Source organism: Mesoplodon densirostris, chromosome 19 (assembly GCF_025265405.1).
Source record: "Mesoplodon densirostris isolate mMesDen1 chromosome 19, mMesDen1 primary haplotype, whole genome shotgun sequence".
Lineage (NCBI taxonomy): Eukaryota > Metazoa > Chordata > Mammalia > Artiodactyla > Ziphiidae > Mesoplodon > Mesoplodon densirostris.
In genome coordinates, this window is record NC_082679.1 from 44,584,617 (window position 1) to 44,606,615 (window position 21,999).

Genomic DNA, 21,999 nt, shown 5'->3' on the forward strand with positions numbered 1-21,999 from the left:
ATGGTTAAACAATCTCCTGTCTTAACCATAAGTTTTCCTAAATGTACACACACCAGGATAGATAGCTGCAGCTTCTGCAGGCCCTGTTCTTGTCCCTTGTTCACTTGTCTCTTCCCAGTCAGTCCCCCATTCCTCCTATTAGACATTTCTCTTACTTTCCTGTGAGCTATTTACCACTAAAGAAACCAAAGTGAGAACTGTTCAGCCCATTGCGCACTTAGACAAAAAGAAAGCAATATTTGTTAGTAGTATTCTTGATTTGCCTGTGAAGTCTGAATTGCCCAATATTTTAGGCAAGGTAGATACCCAGCCTGACAGTGGTTTTTGAAAAATAATTTGTTTTAATAGCTGTCTTAGATGAGGGATGCCCAAATTATGAATGTACAAAAATAGTTTACAGAAAAACCTATTTATGAACTTCAGAAAAAATCTTCTCGTTACTCCTAGGCCCCACAAGAATGGGCACACAGCCAGCATTTAGAAAAATTCTCATTTCTTTATAGTAGACTTGTACTTGTCTTCCCAGCCTAACCCAACCAACAAAATCAGTAAATCTTCAGTCTAAGCCAGACGTTTGTGGCCTCTTTATCTTCTCTTTTGCCTCTTAACATATATCCAGGGTGTTGTAAAGATAAATTTTGTTGGTATATGGAGTTATAGACAATAAGAGCTGGAAGGAACCATAAAACTACCTACGTCACTCCAAAACTGGCAGAAATGACATATTCTGAAACCTGCTCCACTCTGGAAAATGTTAAATCAAATGTAAAATCAACTAAACTTGAGCCTCCCTGTCCCCCCTTTCCATTCCTAACCAGGTCCCAGATGCCTGTGTAAATAATCCCAATTAGAAATACATTCATCACATAAAAACTCACCAAATGAATGCCTACAGGAAATAACACGCCAATAAATCTTGCAAAATGTCTGCTATTCACCATTCTAGAAGTTATGAGCATATGGAAATGAACATAATGTTTGCAATTAAAAGATTTACTTTACCTCAGGTACAGTAAAAACATGCCTGAACCTTTAAAACGTATTCCAAGACTATGAATAAGGTTCTATAAAAGTTGTAGTATGCTTTATGATACAGAGATTTATCATTTACTTATCAAAAATTATATTATTTCAGTGACTTGCTTCAATATGCTTTGTATGCATACATTACAGAGATGAAATCTCAAATTCTTCCATGTATTTCAAAAAGAACTAGATAATCATATTTTGTTGATGATCATGAAAATGACTTTGCAGTAGCTATTATGAACTGTTAAACTTGGAATATTAATGCCTCCCACTCATGATTATTTTAATGAGGTAATCCATAAATTCTCCATCAGGCTATAATTCCCTTTATAGTACTTATTTATAAGGGTGTGTTTCTACAAAATATTTTTGGACGTTAAATCATTTTCTTCTCCATTGCTTCCAAATAGAGATTTATCTCTTTTAAAAAGTCAGCAAGACAAAGTCAGAAATTTTAACCTCTCAGGGTCTCAGTTCATACACTTGAATTTCTTCCCTGGTGGGGTCAGCACATTTTTTCTTTAAAGAGCCAGATAGTAAATATTTTAGATTGTTTGGGCCATACAGTCTCTATTACAGCCATTCAACTCTGCTTTGTAGAGGTAAAGCAGGCATAAAAAATCGGTAACTAGGGCTTCCCTGGTGGCGCAGTGGTTGAGAGTTCGCCTGCCGATGCAGGGGACTATGGGTTCGTGCCCCGGTCCAGGAGGATCCCACATGCCGCGGAGTGGCTGGGCCCGTGAGCCATGGCCGCTGAGGCTGCGCATCCGGAGCCTGTGCTCTTCAGCGGGAGAGACCACAACGGTGAGAGGACCGTGTACCGCAAAAAAAAAAAAAAAATCCGTAACTAAATGGATGAGCTGACTCCCAATAAAAATAGAGCAGGTTGCACTTGGCCCAGGGCCCTTAATTCACTGAGTTCCTTTTTTACAACATCCTATTCAGATAATTTTCCAAGACCTCCTTGGACCCTCTGTTGACCCACTATGTCCTATAAAGATTTTTTTTTTTTTTTGGTTTCTATTGATACTTTTTTTTAAATACATCTTTATTGGAGTATAATTGCTTCCCAATACCATGTTACTTTCTGTTGCACAACAAAGTGAATCAGCCACTAATTCAAAGTGAATCAAATGTCCCCATATCCCCTCTCTCTTGAGCCTCCCTCCCATCATCCCTATCTCACCCCTCTAGGTCATCGCAAAGCACCCAGCCGATCTCCCTGTGTTATGCTGCTACTTCCCATCAGCCAACAGTTTTACATTCGGTAGTGTATATATGTCGATGCTGCTCTCACTTTGCCCCAGCTTCACCCTCCCACCCCATGTCATCAAGTCTATTCTCTATGTCTACCTCTTTATTCCTGCCCTGCAACTAGGTTCATCAGTACCATTTTTTTTTTCTTTAGATTCCATATATATGTGTTAGCATATGGTATTTGTCTTTCTCTTTCTGACTTACTTCACTCTATATGACAGACTCTAGGTCCATCCACCTCACTACAAATAACTCAATTTCGTTTCTTTTTATGGCTGATTGATACTCCATTGTATATATATGCCACATCTTTTTTATCCATTCATCTGTCAATGGACATTTAAGTTGGTTCCATGTCCTGGCTATTGTAAGTAGTACTTCCGTAAATATTGTGGTGCATGTCTCTTTTTGAATTATGGTTTTCTCAGGGTATATGCCCAGTAGTGGGATTGCTGGGTCATATGGTAGTTTTAGTTTTAGTTTTTTAGGGAACCTCATACTGTTTTCCATAGTGGTTGTATCAATTTACATTCCCACCAACAGTGTAGGAGGGTTCCCTTTTCACCACACCCTCTCCAGCATTTATTGTTTCTAGATTTTTTTGATAATGGCCATTCTGACCAGCGTGAGGTGATACCTCATTGTAGTTCTGATTTGCATTTCTCTAATAATTAGTGATGTTTAGCATCTTTTCATGTGCCTCTTGGCCATCTGTATGTCTTCCTTGGTGAAATATCTATTTAGATCTTCCACCCATTTTTTAACTGCATTGTTTGTTTTTTGGATATTGAGCTCCATAAGCTGTTTGTATATTTTGGAGATTAATCCTTTGTCTCTTGTTTCATTTGTAAATATTTTCTCCCATTCTGAGGGTTGTCTTTTTGTCCTGTTTATGGTTTCTTTGCTGTGCAAAAGCTTTTAAGTTTAATTAGGTCCCATTTGTTTATTTTTGTTTTTATTTCTGTTACTGTAGGAGGTGGGTCAAAAAAGATCTTGCTGTGATTTATGTCAAAGAGAATTTTTCCTATATTTTCCTCTAAAAGTTTTATAGTGTCTGGTCTTACATTTAAGTCTTTAATCCATTTGGATTTTATTTTTGTGTATGATGTTAGGTAGTGTTCTGATTTCATTCTTTTACATGTAGCTGTCTAGTTTTCCCAGCACCACTTATTGAAGAGGCTGTCTTTTCTCCATTGTATTTGTTTGCCTCCTTTGTCGTAAATTAGGTGCCTATATGTGAGTGGGTTTATCTCTGGGCTTTCTATCCTGTACCACTTATCTATATTTCTGTTTTTGTGCCAGTATCATACTGTCTTGATTACTGTAGCTTTGTGGTATAATTTGAATCAGGGAGCCCGATTCCTCCAACTCCTTTTTTTTTTTTTTTTTTTTTCCTCAAGATTGCTTTGGCTATTCGGGGTCTTTTGTGTTTCCATACATATTGTAAGATTTTTTTTGTTCTAATTCTGTGAAGAATGCCATTGGTAGTTTGATAGGGATTGCATTGAATCTGTAGATTGCTTTGGGCAGCACAGTCATTTTCACAATACTGATTCTTCCAATCCAAGCATGTGGTATATTTCTCCATCTGTTAATGTCATCTTTGATTTCTTTCATCAGTGTTTTATAGTTTTATGGGTACAAGTCTTTTGCCTCCTTAGGCAGGTTTATTCCCAGGTATTTTATTCTTTGTGTTGCAGTGGTAAATGGGAGCGTTTCCTTAATTTCTCTTTCTGATTTTTTGTTGTTGGTGTATAGGAATGCCAGAGATTTCTGTGCATTAATTTTGTATTATGCAACCTTACCAAATTCATTGATGAGTTCTAGTAGTTTTCTGGTGGCATCTTTAGGATTTTCTATGTATAGTATCATGTCATCGGCAAATAGTGACAGTTTTACTTCTTCTTTTCCAATTTGTATTCCTTTTATTTCTTTTTGTTCTCTGATTGCCATGGTTAGAACTTCCAAAACTGTGTTGAATAAGAGTTGCAAGAGTGGACATCCTTGTCTTGTTCCTGATCCTAGTGGAAATGCTTTCAGTTTTTCACCATTGAGTATGATGCTCGCTGTGAGTTTGTCATATATGGCCTTTATTATGTTGAGGTAGGTTCCCTCTATGCCCATTTTCTGGAGAGTGTTTATCATAAATAGGTGTTGAATTTTGTCAAAAGCTTTTTCTGCATCTATTGAGATGATCATATGGTTTTTATTCCTTAATTTGTTAATGTGGTGTATCACATTGATTGATTTGCATATATTGAAGAATCCTTGCATCCCTGGGATATATCCCACTTGATCATGATGTATGATCCTTTTAATGTGCTGTTGGATTCTATAAACTTCCCTCTTAGGACTGCTTTTGCTGCATCCCGTAGGTTTTGGCTCATCATGTTTTCTCTGTCATTTGTTTCTATATATTTTTTTATTTCTTCTTTGAGTTTTTCCATGATCTCTTGGTTATTTAGTAGCACACTGTTTAGCCTTCATGTATCTGTGGTTTTTACAGTTTTTTTCCTGTAACCGATTTGCAACCTCATAGTGTTGTGGTTAGAAACGATGCTTGATATGATTTCAATTTTCTTAAATTTTCCGAGGCTTCATTTGTGACTGAAGATGTGATCTATCCTGGAGAATGTTTCATGTGCACTTGAGAAGAAAGTGTATTCTGCCACTTCTGGGTGCAATGTTCTATAAATATCAATTAGATCTATCTGGTCTACTGTGTCTTTTAAAGCTTGTGTTTCCTTATTTATTTTCTGTTTGGATGATCTGTCCATTGGTGTAAGTGGGGTGTTAAAGTCCCCTACTATTATTGTGTTACTGTCAATTTCTCCTTTTATGGTTGTTAGCATTTGCCTTATGTATTGAGGTGCTCCATGATGGGTGCATAAACATTTATAATTGTTATATCTTCTTCTTGGATTGATCCTTTGATCATTATGTAATGTCCCTCCTTATCTCTTGTAACAGTCTTTATTTTAAAGTCTATTTTATCTGATATGAGTTATGCTACTCCAGCTTTCTTTTGATTTCCATTTACATGGAATATCTTTTTCCATCCTTCACTTTCAGTCTGTATGTGTCTCTAGGTCTGAAGTGGGTTTCTTGTAGACAGCATATATATGGGTCTTGTTTTTGTATCCATCCAGCCAGTCTGTGTCTTTTTGTTGGGGCATTTAATCCATTTACATTCAAGGTTATTATCTATATGTATGTTCCTATTACCATTTTCTTAATTGTTTTGGGCTATTTTTGTGGGTCTTTTTCTTCTCTTTCCTGCTTAGAGAAGTTTCTTCAGCATTTGTTGTAAAGCTGGTTTGGTGGTGCTGAATTCTCTTAGCTTTTGTTTGTCTGAAAAGCTTTTCACTTCTCCATCGAATCTGAATGAGATACTTGCTGGGTAGAGTAATCTTGGTTGTAGGTTTTTCTCTTTCATCACTTTAAGTATATCCTGCCACTCCCTTCTGGCCTGCAGAGTTTCCACTGAAAAATCAGCTGAGAACCTTAGGGGGGGTTCCTTTGTATGTTTATTTTTTTCTTCCCTTTCTGCTTTTAATATTTTTTCTTTGTATTTAATTTTTGTTAGTTTGATTAATATGTGTCTTGGTGTGTTTTTCCTAGGGTTTATCCTGTATGGACTCTCTGTGCTTCCTGGACTTAGGTGACTATTTCCTTTCCCATATTAGGGAAGTTTTCCACTATAATCTCTTCAAATATTTTCTCAGACCCTTACTTTTTCCCTTTTTATTCTGGTACCCCTATAATTCGAATGTTGGTGTGTTTAGTGTTGTCCCAGAAGTCTCTGAGATTGTCTTCAATTCTTTCATTCTTTTTTCTTTATTCTGCTCCTCGGCACTTACTTCAACCATTTTGTCTTCCAGCTCACTTATTCATTCTTCTGCATCCGTTATTCTGTTATTGATTCCTTTTAGTGTATTTTTCATTTCAGTTATTGTGTTGTTCATCTCTGTTTGTTTGTTCTTTATTTCTTCTAGATCTTTGTTAAACATTTCTTGTATTTTCTCAATCCGTGCTTCCATTCTATTTCCAAGATTGTGGATCATCTTTAGTATCATTACTCTGAATTCTTTTTTCAGGTAAATTGCCTATTTCCTCTTCATTTATTTGCTCTTGTAGGCTTTTTACCTTGCTCCTTCATCTGTGACATATTTTTTTGCCGTCTCTTTTTTTTTTTTTTTTTTAATGATTGGGATTGTGTTCCTGTTTTACTGGTTGTTTGGCCTGAGGCTTCCAACACTGAAGTTTGTATGCTATTGGGTAGAGCTGGGTCTTGGTGCTGAAATGAGGAACTCTGTGAGACCTCACTCCAGTGAATATTCCTTGGGGTCTGAGGTTCTCTGTTAGTCCAGTGGTTCGGACTCGGAGCTCCCACTGCAGGAGCTTCTGCCTGACCTCAGGCTTGCGAATCAAGATCCCGCAAGCCACATGGGGCAGTTCACTCTGGGGTTCCTCCCATCTCCTTGGGGGTCAGAGATCCCCACCAGTGGATGGCAAGCACCCTAGTTGTGGGGAGATACTAACTCTGCGTCTTCCCACACCACCGTCTTGACTCCTCCCTAAAACATGTTTTTAAATTTGAGGATGAATCTGATCTTTACAAAGTAATCTTAATTTATTGAACTAAATACGTATTCAAATTTTTGGAATTACTAAAAAGTTAAAAGCTTCTAGTTTCAGAGGATGCTTCCTCAGGTACCTAAATCCTATCCTTATGTTCTCTTATTCCTTTCCTTCTCTGGGCTCCAGTTCCTCAATTTTTCCATAAATTGTATATGTTTAGCCCCTTTCTCCTTCCTGCCAATTCCTTCTCAACACCATTCACTTGTCAAAGTTCATTTAGTGTAGTACCCAGAATGAAAATTAACATTCCAAGTGTGGGGTGGCCACTGCAGAGGAGAAACATTGTCTCCCCACTTCAAACATCATTTTTCTCGTAGCACCATTCGCAAAGCTATTGTCTGACCAACCATGAGCTGGCCATCCATTATGCTTTTAGGGAATTATTAAAAATGAGAGATTTGGCAGGTGAAAAGAGAAATGCCATGTGAAATGAATAGCACAACAGAAAGACGTGTTTTTTGCAGTGCAGTCTTGAGAAAGAGGATTAAATTAAACCCTAATGCAATGAGGCCAAAGAAGCATCTCCTGGAGTTTCATTGTAGAAGGAGCTGAGACTAAGAGGAGCTGATGCACCCTTGTCTGTACACTAGCATGATATTTTTATGAGCAAACTAAGGCCATATCTTGTCCATTGGGGTTGTAGGTTTTGTATTGCCCATGAGAAGAATGGAGAAAAAAAAAAAGTTCTGAAGAACCTAGGGGCAGGACAGGAATAAAGATGCAGACATAGAGAATGGACTTGAGGACACAGGGAGGGGGAAGGGTAAGCTGGGATGAAGTGAGAGAGTAGCATGGACTTGTAAATACTACCAAATGTAAATAGATAGCTAGTGGGAAGCAACCGCATAGCACAGGGAGATCAGCTCGGTGCTTTGTGTCCACCTAGGGGGGTGGGATACGGAGGGTAGGAGGGAGACGCAAGAGGGAAGAGATATGGGGATATATGTATATGTATAGCTGATTCACTTTGTTATAAAGCAGAAACTAACACATCATTGTAAAGCAATTATACTCCAATAAAGATGTTACAAAAAAAAAAAAAAAGAATGGAGCAATAGCTTGGATGCACATAAGATTTCTCCTCAGCTGTAGTTGGCTGAAGTTAATATTCCTCTGTCTCTAGGGCTAAGATGGGACTATTAGGTTGGAGTTAACAAATACTTGGAATCTTTTTTTTTTTTTTTCTGAAATTGCATGCTTTTCCATCCTGACTTGATGCTCTCCATCTCCTGCTCTCTTTGAGAGCTTCACTCTCAAATGTAAATGCACTGTTCATGGCTGCTGCCTGGCTTCCTTGGCACCAGGCAAGCGGAATAGAAACTCGGTGACTTGCCCCACTGGAATCCTGAGAATGATGTTGCAGGGTTAACTGAGGTTTTGGCACAGCAAGAAGACAAGAGAATGAACAGAGCAGAGGCTAAATGTAGAGACTCCTGCTACCTTCAGATAAACTCTGCAAGGTCAGAGGCTATACGAAAGGATTGCATGATGTAACTTGGGAGTCTTTCTCTTTCTGACACCTTCTGTGCAGTTTAGACCACTATGCTGGCTTAGTACTACAACAGTGATACTTAATTTCACTGCAGCCTTCCCCAGACCCCTGCCTTTTGTTCTGAAAATCTATCCTCATGCTTCTTATTAAAAACCATGAGAGGTTAGTTATTAAAATTTTAGATATATCATGAGCAAGCAATGAAAGGCTGATCATTATATTTTACTTTTATTTTCAAAAGAATCCTAAGAGTATATAAAACAGTGTCAAACTTACTACTTCTTGTTTATTCTTTTATTATTATTATTTTTATTTTTGCTAGGTCAGTCACTTCTCTGTTAGAACTTTTGTCTATGACTTTGGAAAAAATGAGGAACCTTGCGAAATAGACATGTGCATGTCATCACTCACATTTTAGTGGTTCTAGGTCTTTGCTTGGATGTGCAAAGTGATGATAACACTGTCTGGTGCCCAGGTCTGCAGCACTGTATTTGCAAGTTGTGGGAAAAGATGACACTTGAGCACATCATACAGTCTCAGACTTCGATATAATTCCCCTCATTTGCAACAACTGGCTCTTCCTTTATCCTTTTTTTTTTTTTTTTTTTTTGCAAAATATTTTTGAGCTCCTACTACATGCCAGGCACTGCTCCAGATGTTAACACTTGGGACACAACAGTGTAAAACTTACACTTACTTCCATCATATCAATATTGGGAAGGGGTCCAGCACTTATTTTTTCCCACACTAATGTCTCCAGAGTGAAAATATCTATGGAAAGGAGACTTCCAGTGTGGCAAATGCATTGTCACTTCACACATGGGGGTCATTCCTTCTTTTTCCATAACAACTCTTTCTTTAAAAAAAAAAAATGATAGTGAAGTAATTATGCTATCCAAGTCCTTTGAACCACACAGCATTTCCTAATAAAAGGATGTAACTTCACTCTAGCCATTGTTGTGTTTAACTTGGTTTTGACTAATGTGTATTTAGTACATTTAAGTATTTGAGTGTATCTGCTACATACAATTATTTCTAAGTCAACTAAACTATTGTTTCAGTTGTAAAGAAACATTTTTATTTTGCACACTTGAAAAAAATACAAGTAATTATCTAGCTACCAAAAAAGTCACCTCACTTCTTCAAGGAAAAGAAAGGCAGTGCTCTTTATCAATTTATTAACAAAAGAAATAGAATCAATGATAATTGAGAAAACATCCTCCCTTGAAGCTGACTATGTTCGCTGCAGTAAGCAAAGCATCCTTTGATTATGATGAATGGGTTTCACAGCCTTTTCATGATTGTGCATCATACAATCTGTAATGAAGCTGTGAGGTACTCTTTTCTTAGGGAACCATTCTGGAATTTACCCAAACTTAGCAGGGGCATCATCGGTGTAGATCAATCCACATGTGGCTGTGTGTTTTTATGCTTCTAACAGAAGTCTTTGATAAGCTTGAACACATCATTGTCTTTTCTTTTTAAATGCAGTGGTTCATAACACAAGCTGTGTTTGTCTGTGACCACTTTCTATTTTATGGACTCCACAAACACTGATGGCTGAATACAGTTACAGCTGTCATTCACTCGTTGGGCTGAATACCCACCTACAAGGGACAAATCTTGGCATTTCTAAAACCTGTTACAAGAGATACTAGCTCCTTTTATTAATTCTAAAACATTTCACTTGACAGTGGAACAAAGTGAAGGGTTTTTTATTTGTTCTTGATGTAGTTACAGTACTATTTTTGCCATTTACCAGTTTAACTTTTCAACTATAATAAAACTCACATATATATATATATATATATATATATATATATATATATATATATATATATATATCTCCAGGATGAATACATCTATGAAAATTTTTCATGAAACTTCAAATGTGACAATTTTTATATACATAAAACTTGGTACTAATGTAGCTTCTTATATTTGCATGAAAGGAACCCAGCTCAAACTGGAATAAAGAAAAAAGTGACTTAATCAACTGACATAATTAAGTAATCCAAATATAAGTATGATTTCAGACTTGGCTGGATCCAGGGGCTCACTCCATGTATTTTGAATAGGTTTTTCTTCATTATTCTACTTTCTCATTTTGCTTCTATGTTATTTTCATCATAAGAAAGATTATCTTTATGTATTATCTACCTCTCTGCCCCCCAGCAGCTGAAGACTGATCTTTAAGTTCAACAGAAAATTTTATCTTCTCTTAAAATTAAAAAAAAAAAGAAAGGTTGTCAGGCAGTATTGACTCAGATTGGTTTGGTCCAGGCCATCTCACTATCTCTGAATCAAGCTTTAAGGCTGAGAGATGTGAGACTCTGCTTGACCAAACCCGGTTACATACTCAACTCCTGGCACTAAAAACAGAGTCAGCTTCACTATACCCAGAAAGACTAAAGATGATGTCTCCAGAACCTGAGAGATCTTACTAAAAGGAAGAGGGTTGACAGCTGAGCAGGTAGAAACATCAATATTCTATATAATATTAACCATATGCTTCCCTCTAAGGACTTCCCTACTGCTCAAGTCCCAGTGTCCTCAGCGTTCTGCTGCCATCACATCATGATCTGGTAGATGTCAGTGTGTCAGTGTCATATGCAGCTTTACTTCCACATCCCATTTCATTTCAGGTAGCATCTATAGTTTGAGATTGACATTTAAAAACAATGTGTTGGGCCTCCCTGGTGGCGCAAGTGGTTGAGAGTCCGCCTGCCGATGCGGGGGATGCGGGTTCGTGCCCCGGTCTGGGAGGATCCCATATGCCGCGGAGCGGCTGGGCCCGTGAGCCATGGCCGCTGAGCCTGCGCGTCCGGAGCCTGCGCGTCCGGAGCCTGTGCTCCGCAACGGGGGAGGCCGCGACAGTGAGAGGCCCGCATACCGCAAAAAAAAAAAAAAAAAAAAAAAAAAAAAAAACAAAAAAAAAAACAATGTGTTGCACAGGATCCATTGCAGTCATGGAGTTCTGTCCATTTTATGTCATCTAAGTATATCCACTATAAGCAAACATAGTCTTTACACTTGTATTTCTTCAATGTCTTGTGGACAAGAACCCATAGGTAGTAGCAGAAATGGCATGGGGTTTTGTTGTAGGAGTACTCTCTTTTCAACACATACAGTTCAGGTCAAACTGAATTCAGAGGAAGAATTTGCACACCAAATCATCATATTGGTGCACATCAAAAAAAGTCACAGAAAATGTGGAAGATGGGATTTGACTCTATAATTTAACTCAGGCAACTTCCTTCTACTTAGCTCATTACAAACCCCTCACTAGAGTCACCAAGGTACTAGAAATGCCAGCACAAATTTGTCTTGATATACCTAGTGCTGGTGAGTTGCATGTCTCATATTGCTGCCTTAGCTTAATTTATATCTTTAATGATTTGACTTTTAAACAAATCACATGTGTCACCCATTCCCAGAAAGAGCAGCTTCCACTCTTGTTCCAGAGGTTGACGTGCAAGTATATTCATGTCTCTTGCTTGTGTGAATAGAAAGCTATGGACTGGGAAGTTAAGTATATAACAATCTCCATCAGAAATAGCCAACACCTACCATGGCAACGCAGCAATGTAATCAGAAAGACCAAAATGCCACTTTCTGTTTCTCATGTCTTTCATCCTGCTCTCCTCCATTTCAATTTACCCAAACTGGGCATTCCTTACCTACTTGCACATCAATTTTCTGCTGGGCACTCACAAGCCCAAGACATGCATCCCACTTTACCCTTTCATGGAATTAAAGAATCTCTCCATTGGATGGGACCTTTAAGGATCACCTGGTTCTGTACTTAAGTTACTACTATAATATTTGCAACAAATAATTCATCTATAAATCTCTGCTTCGTAGAAGGAGAGGTATTTGGAGTGGTTCAAATCATGGGTGTTGGGGGGCGGCTAACATCTAGGGTTCCAATCCTAGCTTTCTAACAGGCATCAGTAATCTTGGTAACTTACTTCCCTCTCTAAGATCCAATTTCATCATGTGGAAATAATTGCACCTACTCCCTGGCGTTCTAGCAGGAAATTTATGAGGTAATGCCTATATAATGAGTGTAACACAAGGTCAGCTATGAGCTCAGTAAATGATAATATCTACAATAAATAATAACATCTATAAACCCATATTTATCTATATGTCTATATTCAATGTAGTTTCATTTAAATACATAATTAATACATGCTCAAAAAGAAAATCTGGATAATATGGAATTAAAGAACAACAACAACAAAAATATTGCACAGAATCTCTCTGATGAGAGCCAAAGTTTGTTAAATTTGTTGCTTTTCCCTCCAAGCTTTTTTCCTCTGAATATTTCTCTTTTACATAGTTGATATCATGCTATGTATATACTTTGGAACATATTTTTAATATTGTAATGTAAGTCATTCTCCATGTTATTAAAATGCTATACAGACATCATTTTTAATGGTTGATTAACTTTCCATCATGCAGTCTTTCCCCAATTTACTTAACCATGCCCCTGTTTTTGAAGACTGAGGACAAATATTTTTTAAGCTGTATTTGCATTTTGACAGAGGGCTTATTGGAAAGGAAATAGGGTAATATATGCCTGACATGACCAGAAGAAAAGGGACGTGGGAAAAGATACCAAGAATAGTTTTTCTTCTTCTAATTCTTCATTATTCTGACACTAATATTAATACTTATACCACTAATAACATTTATTGAGTGCCCACTATGTGCCAGAAATGCTGCATTATTTAATTCAGTTGTCTCAAAAGACTTGTGAGGTAGCTGCTAATATCCGGTTTTATAGAGAGGAAATGAAGCATAAGAGATGTGAGCATCTTTCAAAATTCAAGTCACTAGTGGTTGAGTCAGGATTTTCATCTAAATCTGACTGCCTACAATGCCCTTTTTCTTTCACAAGGCCAGGTGGCCAGCCCAATCTTGGTCTATCTGAGATTTTCACCTTGGTGTCAAGTAGGATCCCTTGACAACTATAGCAGAGCTAAGATTCTTTGTTAGATTCCAAGAGAACACAATGCAGTTGCTATCAGAAAAAGGAAACCTTTCTTCAAGAAGGAAATACTGCTCTAGGAATTGAACACAAAGTAAGCCTAGATATTCTGTTTGATTCCTTAACATCCTAAATTTGATGCAACATGATCAATCCGATTATGGCAATTCTATTTCATTTGCCAACTATTAATTAAGGGATAGGCAGGGAAATTTCTGCTAGGAAGGAATGGAGGGAAAGGTCAAATTTATGTAAATGTTTCTTCAGGCTGAAGAAAGAGAACAAATGAATAATGATCCTTCTTGCTTTTAACTGTTTTGTCTGGGTATGACACCTGGAGCTGCCACAGTCTCCTTGTTAATCCACTGAGGATGAAAGTAGCATGAAGAATATTAACGTGGAGACACGACACAAACTTGAGTCACTAAAGATCTGCCATATTTACCTCTTCCTGGACTTGCCATTATGGAGGATAATGAGTGTCCTTATTGTTCAGTCCTATTTTAGGTCAGGTCATCTGTTACTTGCTACTGAAAGCATTCTATCTGACTTCAAGAGGGTCTACAGGGACCTAAGATCTAGCACCAACTCAATCGATCTATCAGTATGTTACCTGTCGGAAACCATCCTGGAGCCATTGCACCATGACAAAGTCATGTGCAACGGAAGGCGAAACTGCAAGGCAGCGCCGTGCCAGGAAGGTAGACTACAGCTCCGTTGTTATGTTTTATGATAATAAATTTACATACAGGGGCAATTTTGGGGGGATGTTGCTCCACGTGAAAGAAAAATTCCTCTAGGACTGCCCCTTCTGAAACTACCATAGAATGGGAAGTACCCACTAAAGCCCCGGGGAAATGGGTAAAGAATTAAGAGCCTGGAACTAAGGGGATGTTTTTATGAAAAACACCCTCTAGTATGGAGTTATGGCCATGGGCCGGAGTTCCTGATGACATAGGAAATTTATGGTTCTATTATAAAGGAAGATTAATTATAGAAAAGCAAATGACTAGAGCAGAATTGGTTGCCAGGATAGGGAGAAAACACTGTCTCAGTTGAAGGAAACAACGAGAAAGAACATGCAGGTACATTGTAAATATTTTCATGGAACCATTGTAAAAGGTTGCCCATGCAAGAAGAGAAATAGGAACAAGTAGCTCCAACTTTTACAATTGAAATAATCATATAACTGCTTGGCTTGGTTACTAAGAAACAACCTGTGATTAATGGGAAATTGGGGAAATATTTTAATAGGACATGTAGAAACTAGGGGATATTGTTTTTAAAAAATCTTTATAGAACATTTTGAGGTTTGATTGTGCTAAGATTGTTTGGCCACGTACCTGGTAATGTAATCAACTACAATATATAAACCTGTGATTGTAAACAATAGAGGAAGAATGAAGAATAAAGACTTGAGAAAGAGAAACATGCAATGCTGATACTTTAAGAAGTGTAATAGAATTATTTCCTTCATCGACGCTATCCATCCCTTGGGTATCGCTGGACTCGCTGGAGCTGGTTTCTGGCAGTTACCCTTATTAAGTATATAACATTTTGACCACGCTTCCACACCTATCATCTAAAAAGACTCATAACTCACCTCTGATAGTTTTAGGGCAAATATCATTCAATTTAAATAATGGGAAATCAGAAACAAAAAAATTGAGTAACTTGACAAAAAGTAGTTTAAATAAGTGTCTGTATCAGAATTTGAACAAAGATACAATAGCAACAGGACCCATAATCTTCATGGCATATAACAACTCATCTTTGGATGCTTCTTTATGGCAGGCTCAACACTTTCTTGGTCATCATTCCACTTGATCTTTGACACAATCCTCCCACTTGAAAAAAGATTTTTATGTGTTCACTTTTGAGTATACTGTAGTCCAAGAGGGGATGCAAGTTCTTTTCAAGGTCATGCATCAAGGTAAGAGACGTAGGGAAGATTCACCCTTGTGGATAAAAGAAATCTGCTATATAGCAAAATAATATTGTTCACAATGCAGCCTTCCTATTTCAGTCTCTCTCATGTAAAGTTAGGGCCATGTGGCTTGTTCTGGGCAATGGGCTATGAGCAGAATTGGCAAGTGTTATTCTTAGTCCAAGGTAAATAGGAAAGGATGTGAGTCTTTTATGCTTCCTTATCTCTTTCCCTTATTTGCACGGCTGGACGTAAAGAGCACCAAGATTTTGAGGTCACTAGAGGGAAGCAGCCAAGATCCAGCCTGGGTCTTTGAGTTGATGTGGATTAGAGTTACAAACCTCAAATCCTCATAGGACTTAACACGAGTATGAAATTACATTTGATGGGTTAAGTCACTGAAACTTTGGAAGTGTGCATTACTGTAGCACACACATCCTATTCTATTTCAGCTGCTATAAAATTGTCAACGGCTAGCTGGCTTACCCACTACCTAAAAAGAGGGTCGGTTTAACTTTTAAGTACCTAGTAGACCATTTCTGCATATAATACCTTTCTAGTTCTGCTTTAAAATCCTCAGATACAAAATGCTTGTGCTTTTTAAAGCTCCTTCATTCCTTTGGTTTACATAGGTGAATAGTTGCTTTATTTATTATACAGTTGATGGTGGTTATGGAGAATTTTTCTTCACTATGCTTGAGATTTATAGAGCTGGTCTGCCTTTTTATTAGGTAATATATTCAGTTTGGCGTTCTTAGGTGCCTAGAGAATTTGGCATAGATATACTTTTATCATAAAAAAGTCCTCATAATGATTATTATTAGCATGCACTGTTGTTTATCAAGCCTCAGTGCAAAAAAAAAAGAAAAATCACACGTAATTTTGAGAAGCTAAGTCTTTTGGTCTTTGAGTAGAACAAAGAATGGCATAAATATTTCTGAGTCTTGGTGAATGTACTGATCAAGAAATGCATGAGCTACTAAAATTACAAACATGGCATTGCTGCTGGCATCCTTTAAGGTTTCCCCACTGTAAAATGGATTTAACACACCTGAAGTTCCTCCATTGTACCTCCAGGGCACAGCTACAATTTATATGAATTTTGAAACCATCAAATCCCTACCAACTATTCCTGGGAAGAGAAAAGCTCAGTCTCTCACCCCTAACATTGGTAAGCCTGAAGAAACATTGACAATACCTAACTGACACTGCTTGAATGACAGACAAGAAAAAGAGAGGCCGAGAAATAGGAAATGGTTTTCAAAAGGTCACAAAGCAGTTCAGGCCCAACCAAAGGTGTTTCTGTGTTTATTGTATGTCTTCTTCAAGACCTCAGAATAAGGAACTCCTGGGCCACACCATGTGTCCTTCAACATAAGTCCTGTGGCCATAGTCATCTTGCTCTGCATCTAGGACTTAATAAAACTATAGACCACTAGGCTGGGTGTCATCTCAAGGAATTAACTACTACTACCATCTGTTGAATACCCACTAAGTGCCAGAAACTAAGCTACAGTCCTTTAATTCTCACAAAAACCCTATGAGGTAGGAATCGTCATCTTAAGGATGTTCAGAAAAGTTAAGGGATTTACCACTACACCTAATAAGGGACAAATCAGGTCCATCCCATTTAGTGCTTCTATGTAACAGTGTTCTCAGGAACAAAGCAAAGAATCCTTATCTCCATTTTACACAAACGTAGTTGTGGCAAAGGAATATTCAACAAATTATTTAAAATATCACATTAAATCAGTGATGGAGCTGGAACCAACTATAACCAAAGTCCCAAGGATCAGAGATTGTTTTTCTCCTACCTAAACTTTCGTTTTCTGTATTGAAGTTAATGTCATATGAAGTTAAGAATGGAATGAATATAGACTGAAAAACTTTTTTTTTCTCTCTTTTCAAACCTTTGTTTTCCCTAGAAAGCTAAGTGTCTATGTAGCATGTGCGTTTCATGCCTTAAAATGTATCTGAGAGTATAGTTTCATTTTTTGGAAGGAAAGAGAATAGGTAATTTGACACATAACAGCACTCAGCTGATGCTATGTTGTCATAGTGGAAAGAGGACTATGGCCAAGAGCCAGGCAAGATCCAGACACAAGGACAGATTTAGGAAGATGCTCTGCATCCTCATGCCTCGTGACAAACGTCATGAGCTTCATTACTTCAGGAATGAGGGTGGCTGCCAAAGGCATGGAATTTAGACACTTAAGGGTCTTAGAAATCAGTGAGCCTGCTACCTCATTTTGCAGATGAGAAAGCTGTGGTCCAGAGAGGGGTCGTGGCTCACCAAAGGCTATACAGCTAGATTTGTCACAAAGTCTAAACCAAAAGGAAGGTTATTATGAATCTCACATCATAGCCAGTCAAATGCCTGGAAACCTGGATATATAATCTGTAAACAAAGTCATGATGACCTGGAGGTAAAGAAAGCTGAGAAGCAGGAAAAAAAAAAAGTGTTTGTGATGGTGACTCTAAGCCAAAGGCAAAGGAGGGAAAAGAAATTGCTCTATGTGCAATTAACATTTATTATTCCCTCCACCATAGAAAAGCATAATCCTGGAGCTAAGGACAGTGAGGGGGGAAAATGATTACACTGACCCTGTCTTAAAGGGACTCATATTCTATTATGGGAGAGTAGACCTTAGTCACAAAGATTGGAAAAGATGCATTTTGAAAGAGCAGTGCAGATAAATTGGTTTTGAGAGTCAGAGAAGGAACAGATTTCAGAGATGATCAATCATCTTCAGCTTACTTAACTTGAAGGAAATTTGCTCATAATTTGGAGAATCTCACATTGTTAGAGCTCATACAGTGCCTCCAGCTTAAGAATCCTTATGAAAATGTATAGAAAGGCTGGTTAAAGTAAAAAAGAAGTAAAGGTGTTATGCCTTCTCTCCTCCACCTCCCTCCAGCCACATCTACTCAGACTGCCCTCGCATGGTCTCTTTGCTTTTAAGCCTGCCTTGTGTGTTCACCATGACTTAATTTCTCATTTATTGATGTTTACTCTCTGCTGACCACTGAGGATACCACTAGATGTACATTCCATCAACTACCAGCCTACATGATAAACACATCATGCAATTAACTTTGTTTTTAGGTGGGAAATACAGTGTAGAGACATTAAGATTCTTTGCCAAAAAAGTCACACAGCTAGAAAGCACTGGAGCCTGGATTCTAATCCTGAAACCAAAGCTCTAACCATAATGGAAAAAAAATTAACTGGGCTATAATAAAATTAAAAATATATATTCATAAAAGACATCATAAATCTATGTATAGATCTATCCAAACAATAAATATAGATATATCTAAAATAATCATCTATTATCTCTACATCTGTTTACCTGGATAAGGTAGAGAAAGAGAGAGAGAAAGAATTTGTGTCTTAATTTATATTTTTTCCTCCCCATACTGGATACTGATGATATAGGACACTATTCTCACAAAGTTCTGCCATATTAGGCAAGTCAATTACCCTTCCTTGGGCTTCAGGAAAAGCAAAAGCTGATTAAACTGAAGAGGCATGTAATGAATGAAATGAAGTATGCAGATGTCAGCTTCAGAACTTTCTGGTTGCAAATTCCAGGTTCAGTGTATCACTTGTTTGTAGACTAGCTATATCATCTTTCTGTAACTTAGTTTTATCATCTGTAAAATACTTACCTGATTGTGCAGACATTAAAGGAGATTATGTATTTTAAATGCTCAGTACAGTGCCTAGCACCAGACAGTCAAAATAGACAATAGTGAGGTTTTCGATACTTTGCAAACATGAAAATTTCCAGTTATAGAGAGTAAGAATATTATTAGCTTCCACTTGGCTGTGAATTTAAGAAAGAAGAGAGCGTCTAAGAGTTTTATAGAAGTAAAAGCCTCAGCTACCACCAGTGAAAGAAGAAAACGGGATTTAAAATGTATCAGGAATAATATCCAGTTGCATATGTGCTGGCTGTGCAAATAAACACACATAGGTGAATGAGAAAAAGAAACATAAAAAGCAACTGGTTTAAATTTTGTCTTTGATTCTGACTAGCTTGGAAACCTGAAACTAACTTCTGCTTAGAGTGGCTCTCCCTTTCAATGTTGCTTCTTCAGAGAAGGCTTCCTGAACTCCTTAAATAGATTGCAGGCAGACCTCAGAGATATTGTGGGTACAGTTCCAGACTGCAATTAAAGCAGATATCACAGTAAAGCAAGTCACAAGAATTTTTTTGGTTTCCCATTGAATATAAAATTTATGTTTACACTGTACACTATATTGTATATTGTATAAGTATGCAATAGCATTATGTCTAAAAACAATGTACATATCTTAATTAAAAATACTTCATTGCTAAAAAATGCTAACCATCATTTTGAGCTTTTGCTGGTGGAGGTTTAGAATATAGCAAGACTTACCAAAATGTGACACAGAGACACAAAGTTTGCAAATGCTGTTGAAAAAATGGTGCTGGTAGACTTGCTTGACGCAGGGTTGCCACAAACCTTCAATTTGTAAAAAACGCAATATCTGAGAAGTACAATAAAGTGAGGTATGCCTGCAGTCCTCTTGTTATGTGGATTTCTAAAACCCCATACTTCTCCTTCATATCATTGGTTTTTTAAGACTCCATGCTTCTCTCTCAGATCATCTGTCATCTTGATTATCATGTGATCATTTCTATCAGCCTCATTACTTCCTGTCTCCACAGCTAAAAGATAAATCCTATGGAAGCAGGAACACATCACTCTTGTTTCCCACCTGCCCTCACTTTGCCTGTGGCAGGACCTGGCACAAGTAACAGATAAAATAATAGGAGAATAAACATGAGTGTGCGAGTGAGGGAAGTGAAAGGGGAGAGGAGACAGAAATGTGGTAGAAAGAAGTGATGCTGGGATTTGATGTACATCTTCTATAACCAAGTTCAGAGCTTTTCCCTTTATTGCACCAGACTCCTTCCTCCCCTCCTCTTTCCTTCCATCTTTTTCACTTTCTTTAAAATATAATTTTAAAGTATAATTATAAATATATATAATTATAAAATATAATTTAAAAATATAATTCAGATCATTATGTGGTTGGATGTTGGACTTGCTTTTCAGAAGGTCTAGGGGAAGCTTTTCTTATCTGTGGACTTGACACTTTCACCAACACTATTAAACACGGACAGTGGAGACGCTGACCTTGGGCACTGCAATCATCAGCTCACTTTTAGTGGAGCCCAAATTAGGCACAACTGGGGAATGAAGGTGATTAGTTTGCCAACAGCTGATGTCAGCCAGCTTGATGAGATTAGCACATCTACAACACTGCATCATGAGTGGGTACAGGTGCCTTTAACCAACAGCACTCTTTGCGTCTAAATCTGCTTCAGTCATGAGTCATCTTGACCCTCCCCTAGGTTCAGGTGCCAATCTTTTAATTTTTGGTTTCTGGACCAAGCACTCTTTACAGACTATTGAAAATAAAATTACCTTCATCAGTGAGTCTTGCTCAAGGGACATCCTTTTATACCAGCATTTTCTCTGGGTCTTGTTCTTGACATGGACCCATCTGGATAGTAGACACAATCTTGGTTCAGCCATTACCATTGTTATCAGGGGCCCAGATTCTTCTGGAGGCTTATATTATTACCTGGGACATGGTTGGAAGGAACCTCAGAGACAAAAGTCATCATCCTTCCTCTCCACTTTTTTTTTTTTTTTTTTTTTTAGAAAAAACACATGACTTTATTATCCCCAGCACGAAGGGCAGGTCTTTGCAAAATGAGGGGGCAAGTTCTGGTGGCAGGGAGGAGGCCCCTGCTTGCCGGCAATGAGCGGGCTCCACAGGACCACAGTGGCCGAGTCCCTGTGCAGGAACATTTTTGAGACATAGCGGTCCTTGTTGACTGGCTTGGACTTCTTCTTGCCCTTGCCACTCTTGGGGACTTCAGTCCACATCTCCTTCACGTTCTCCAGCACCATGTTGCAGTGCTTATTGAAGGCTTTCACACGGCCCCGGAGCTTCTTGTTGCGGCAGTTGATGAGCACTTGGGTGTTGTTCTTGACCGACTGGGTGAGCACGGAGAGTGGCCCTGTGTTAAACTCTTCCTCCTCCGCTTCTGCAGCTCCTCTGGTGTCACATCTCACTCTGGGGCTTGTTGAGGAGGCTCATGTTGGTGATGGTGGTGGCTGCGCTCTCAAGTCACTACCGTCTCCTCCGCGTTGCTTCGACCTTCCGCAGAGAGCCCTCCCCACTTTTTAATAAATGATTGAACTAAGGCCCAGAGAGCAGAAGTAATTTGACTAAGGCTTCACATTATGATACATTGTGACAGTTAGATTTAGATCCAGGTATCCTTGACCTGAGTGCTAAGTACAACTCTGGGGAGATACCAACATTTTTTCTTTCTTTTTTCCTTCCGTCCTTTCTCTCTCTCTCTGTTGCTTTTGTTTTTGTTTTGTTTCATTTTAATACATTGTAGGTACTGGGACAAACCCAAGTAGCAATGCAGTTTCCATGGCCAAATATCCAGGCCCTCATTATGCATTCCACTGACTCTCCTCCTACCTCTCACTCTTCCATTAAGTCAACAAGAAAGAGAAGAGGCTGCTTCTTCCCTCTTCCTATTTTTACCACCAGATTTAAGCTCGGAGTCTGTAAAATACCCACCCCACCATACC

The 21,999-nt window shown here is 38.2% G+C and overlaps 1 protein-coding gene across 1 annotated transcript; it reads right to left on the minus strand.

The window, feature by feature from the left end:
- Positions 1–21,066: 21,066 nt before the first annotated feature.
- On the minus strand, positions 21,067–21,490 carry LOC132479667 (small nuclear ribonucleoprotein Sm D2-like). Its single transcript, XM_060083163.1, is given in 3 exon segments — positions 21,067–21,434; positions 21,437–21,455; positions 21,458–21,490. Coding segments are annotated over 3 exon segments (420 nt in total).
- Positions 21,491–21,999: the final 509 nt, after the last annotated feature.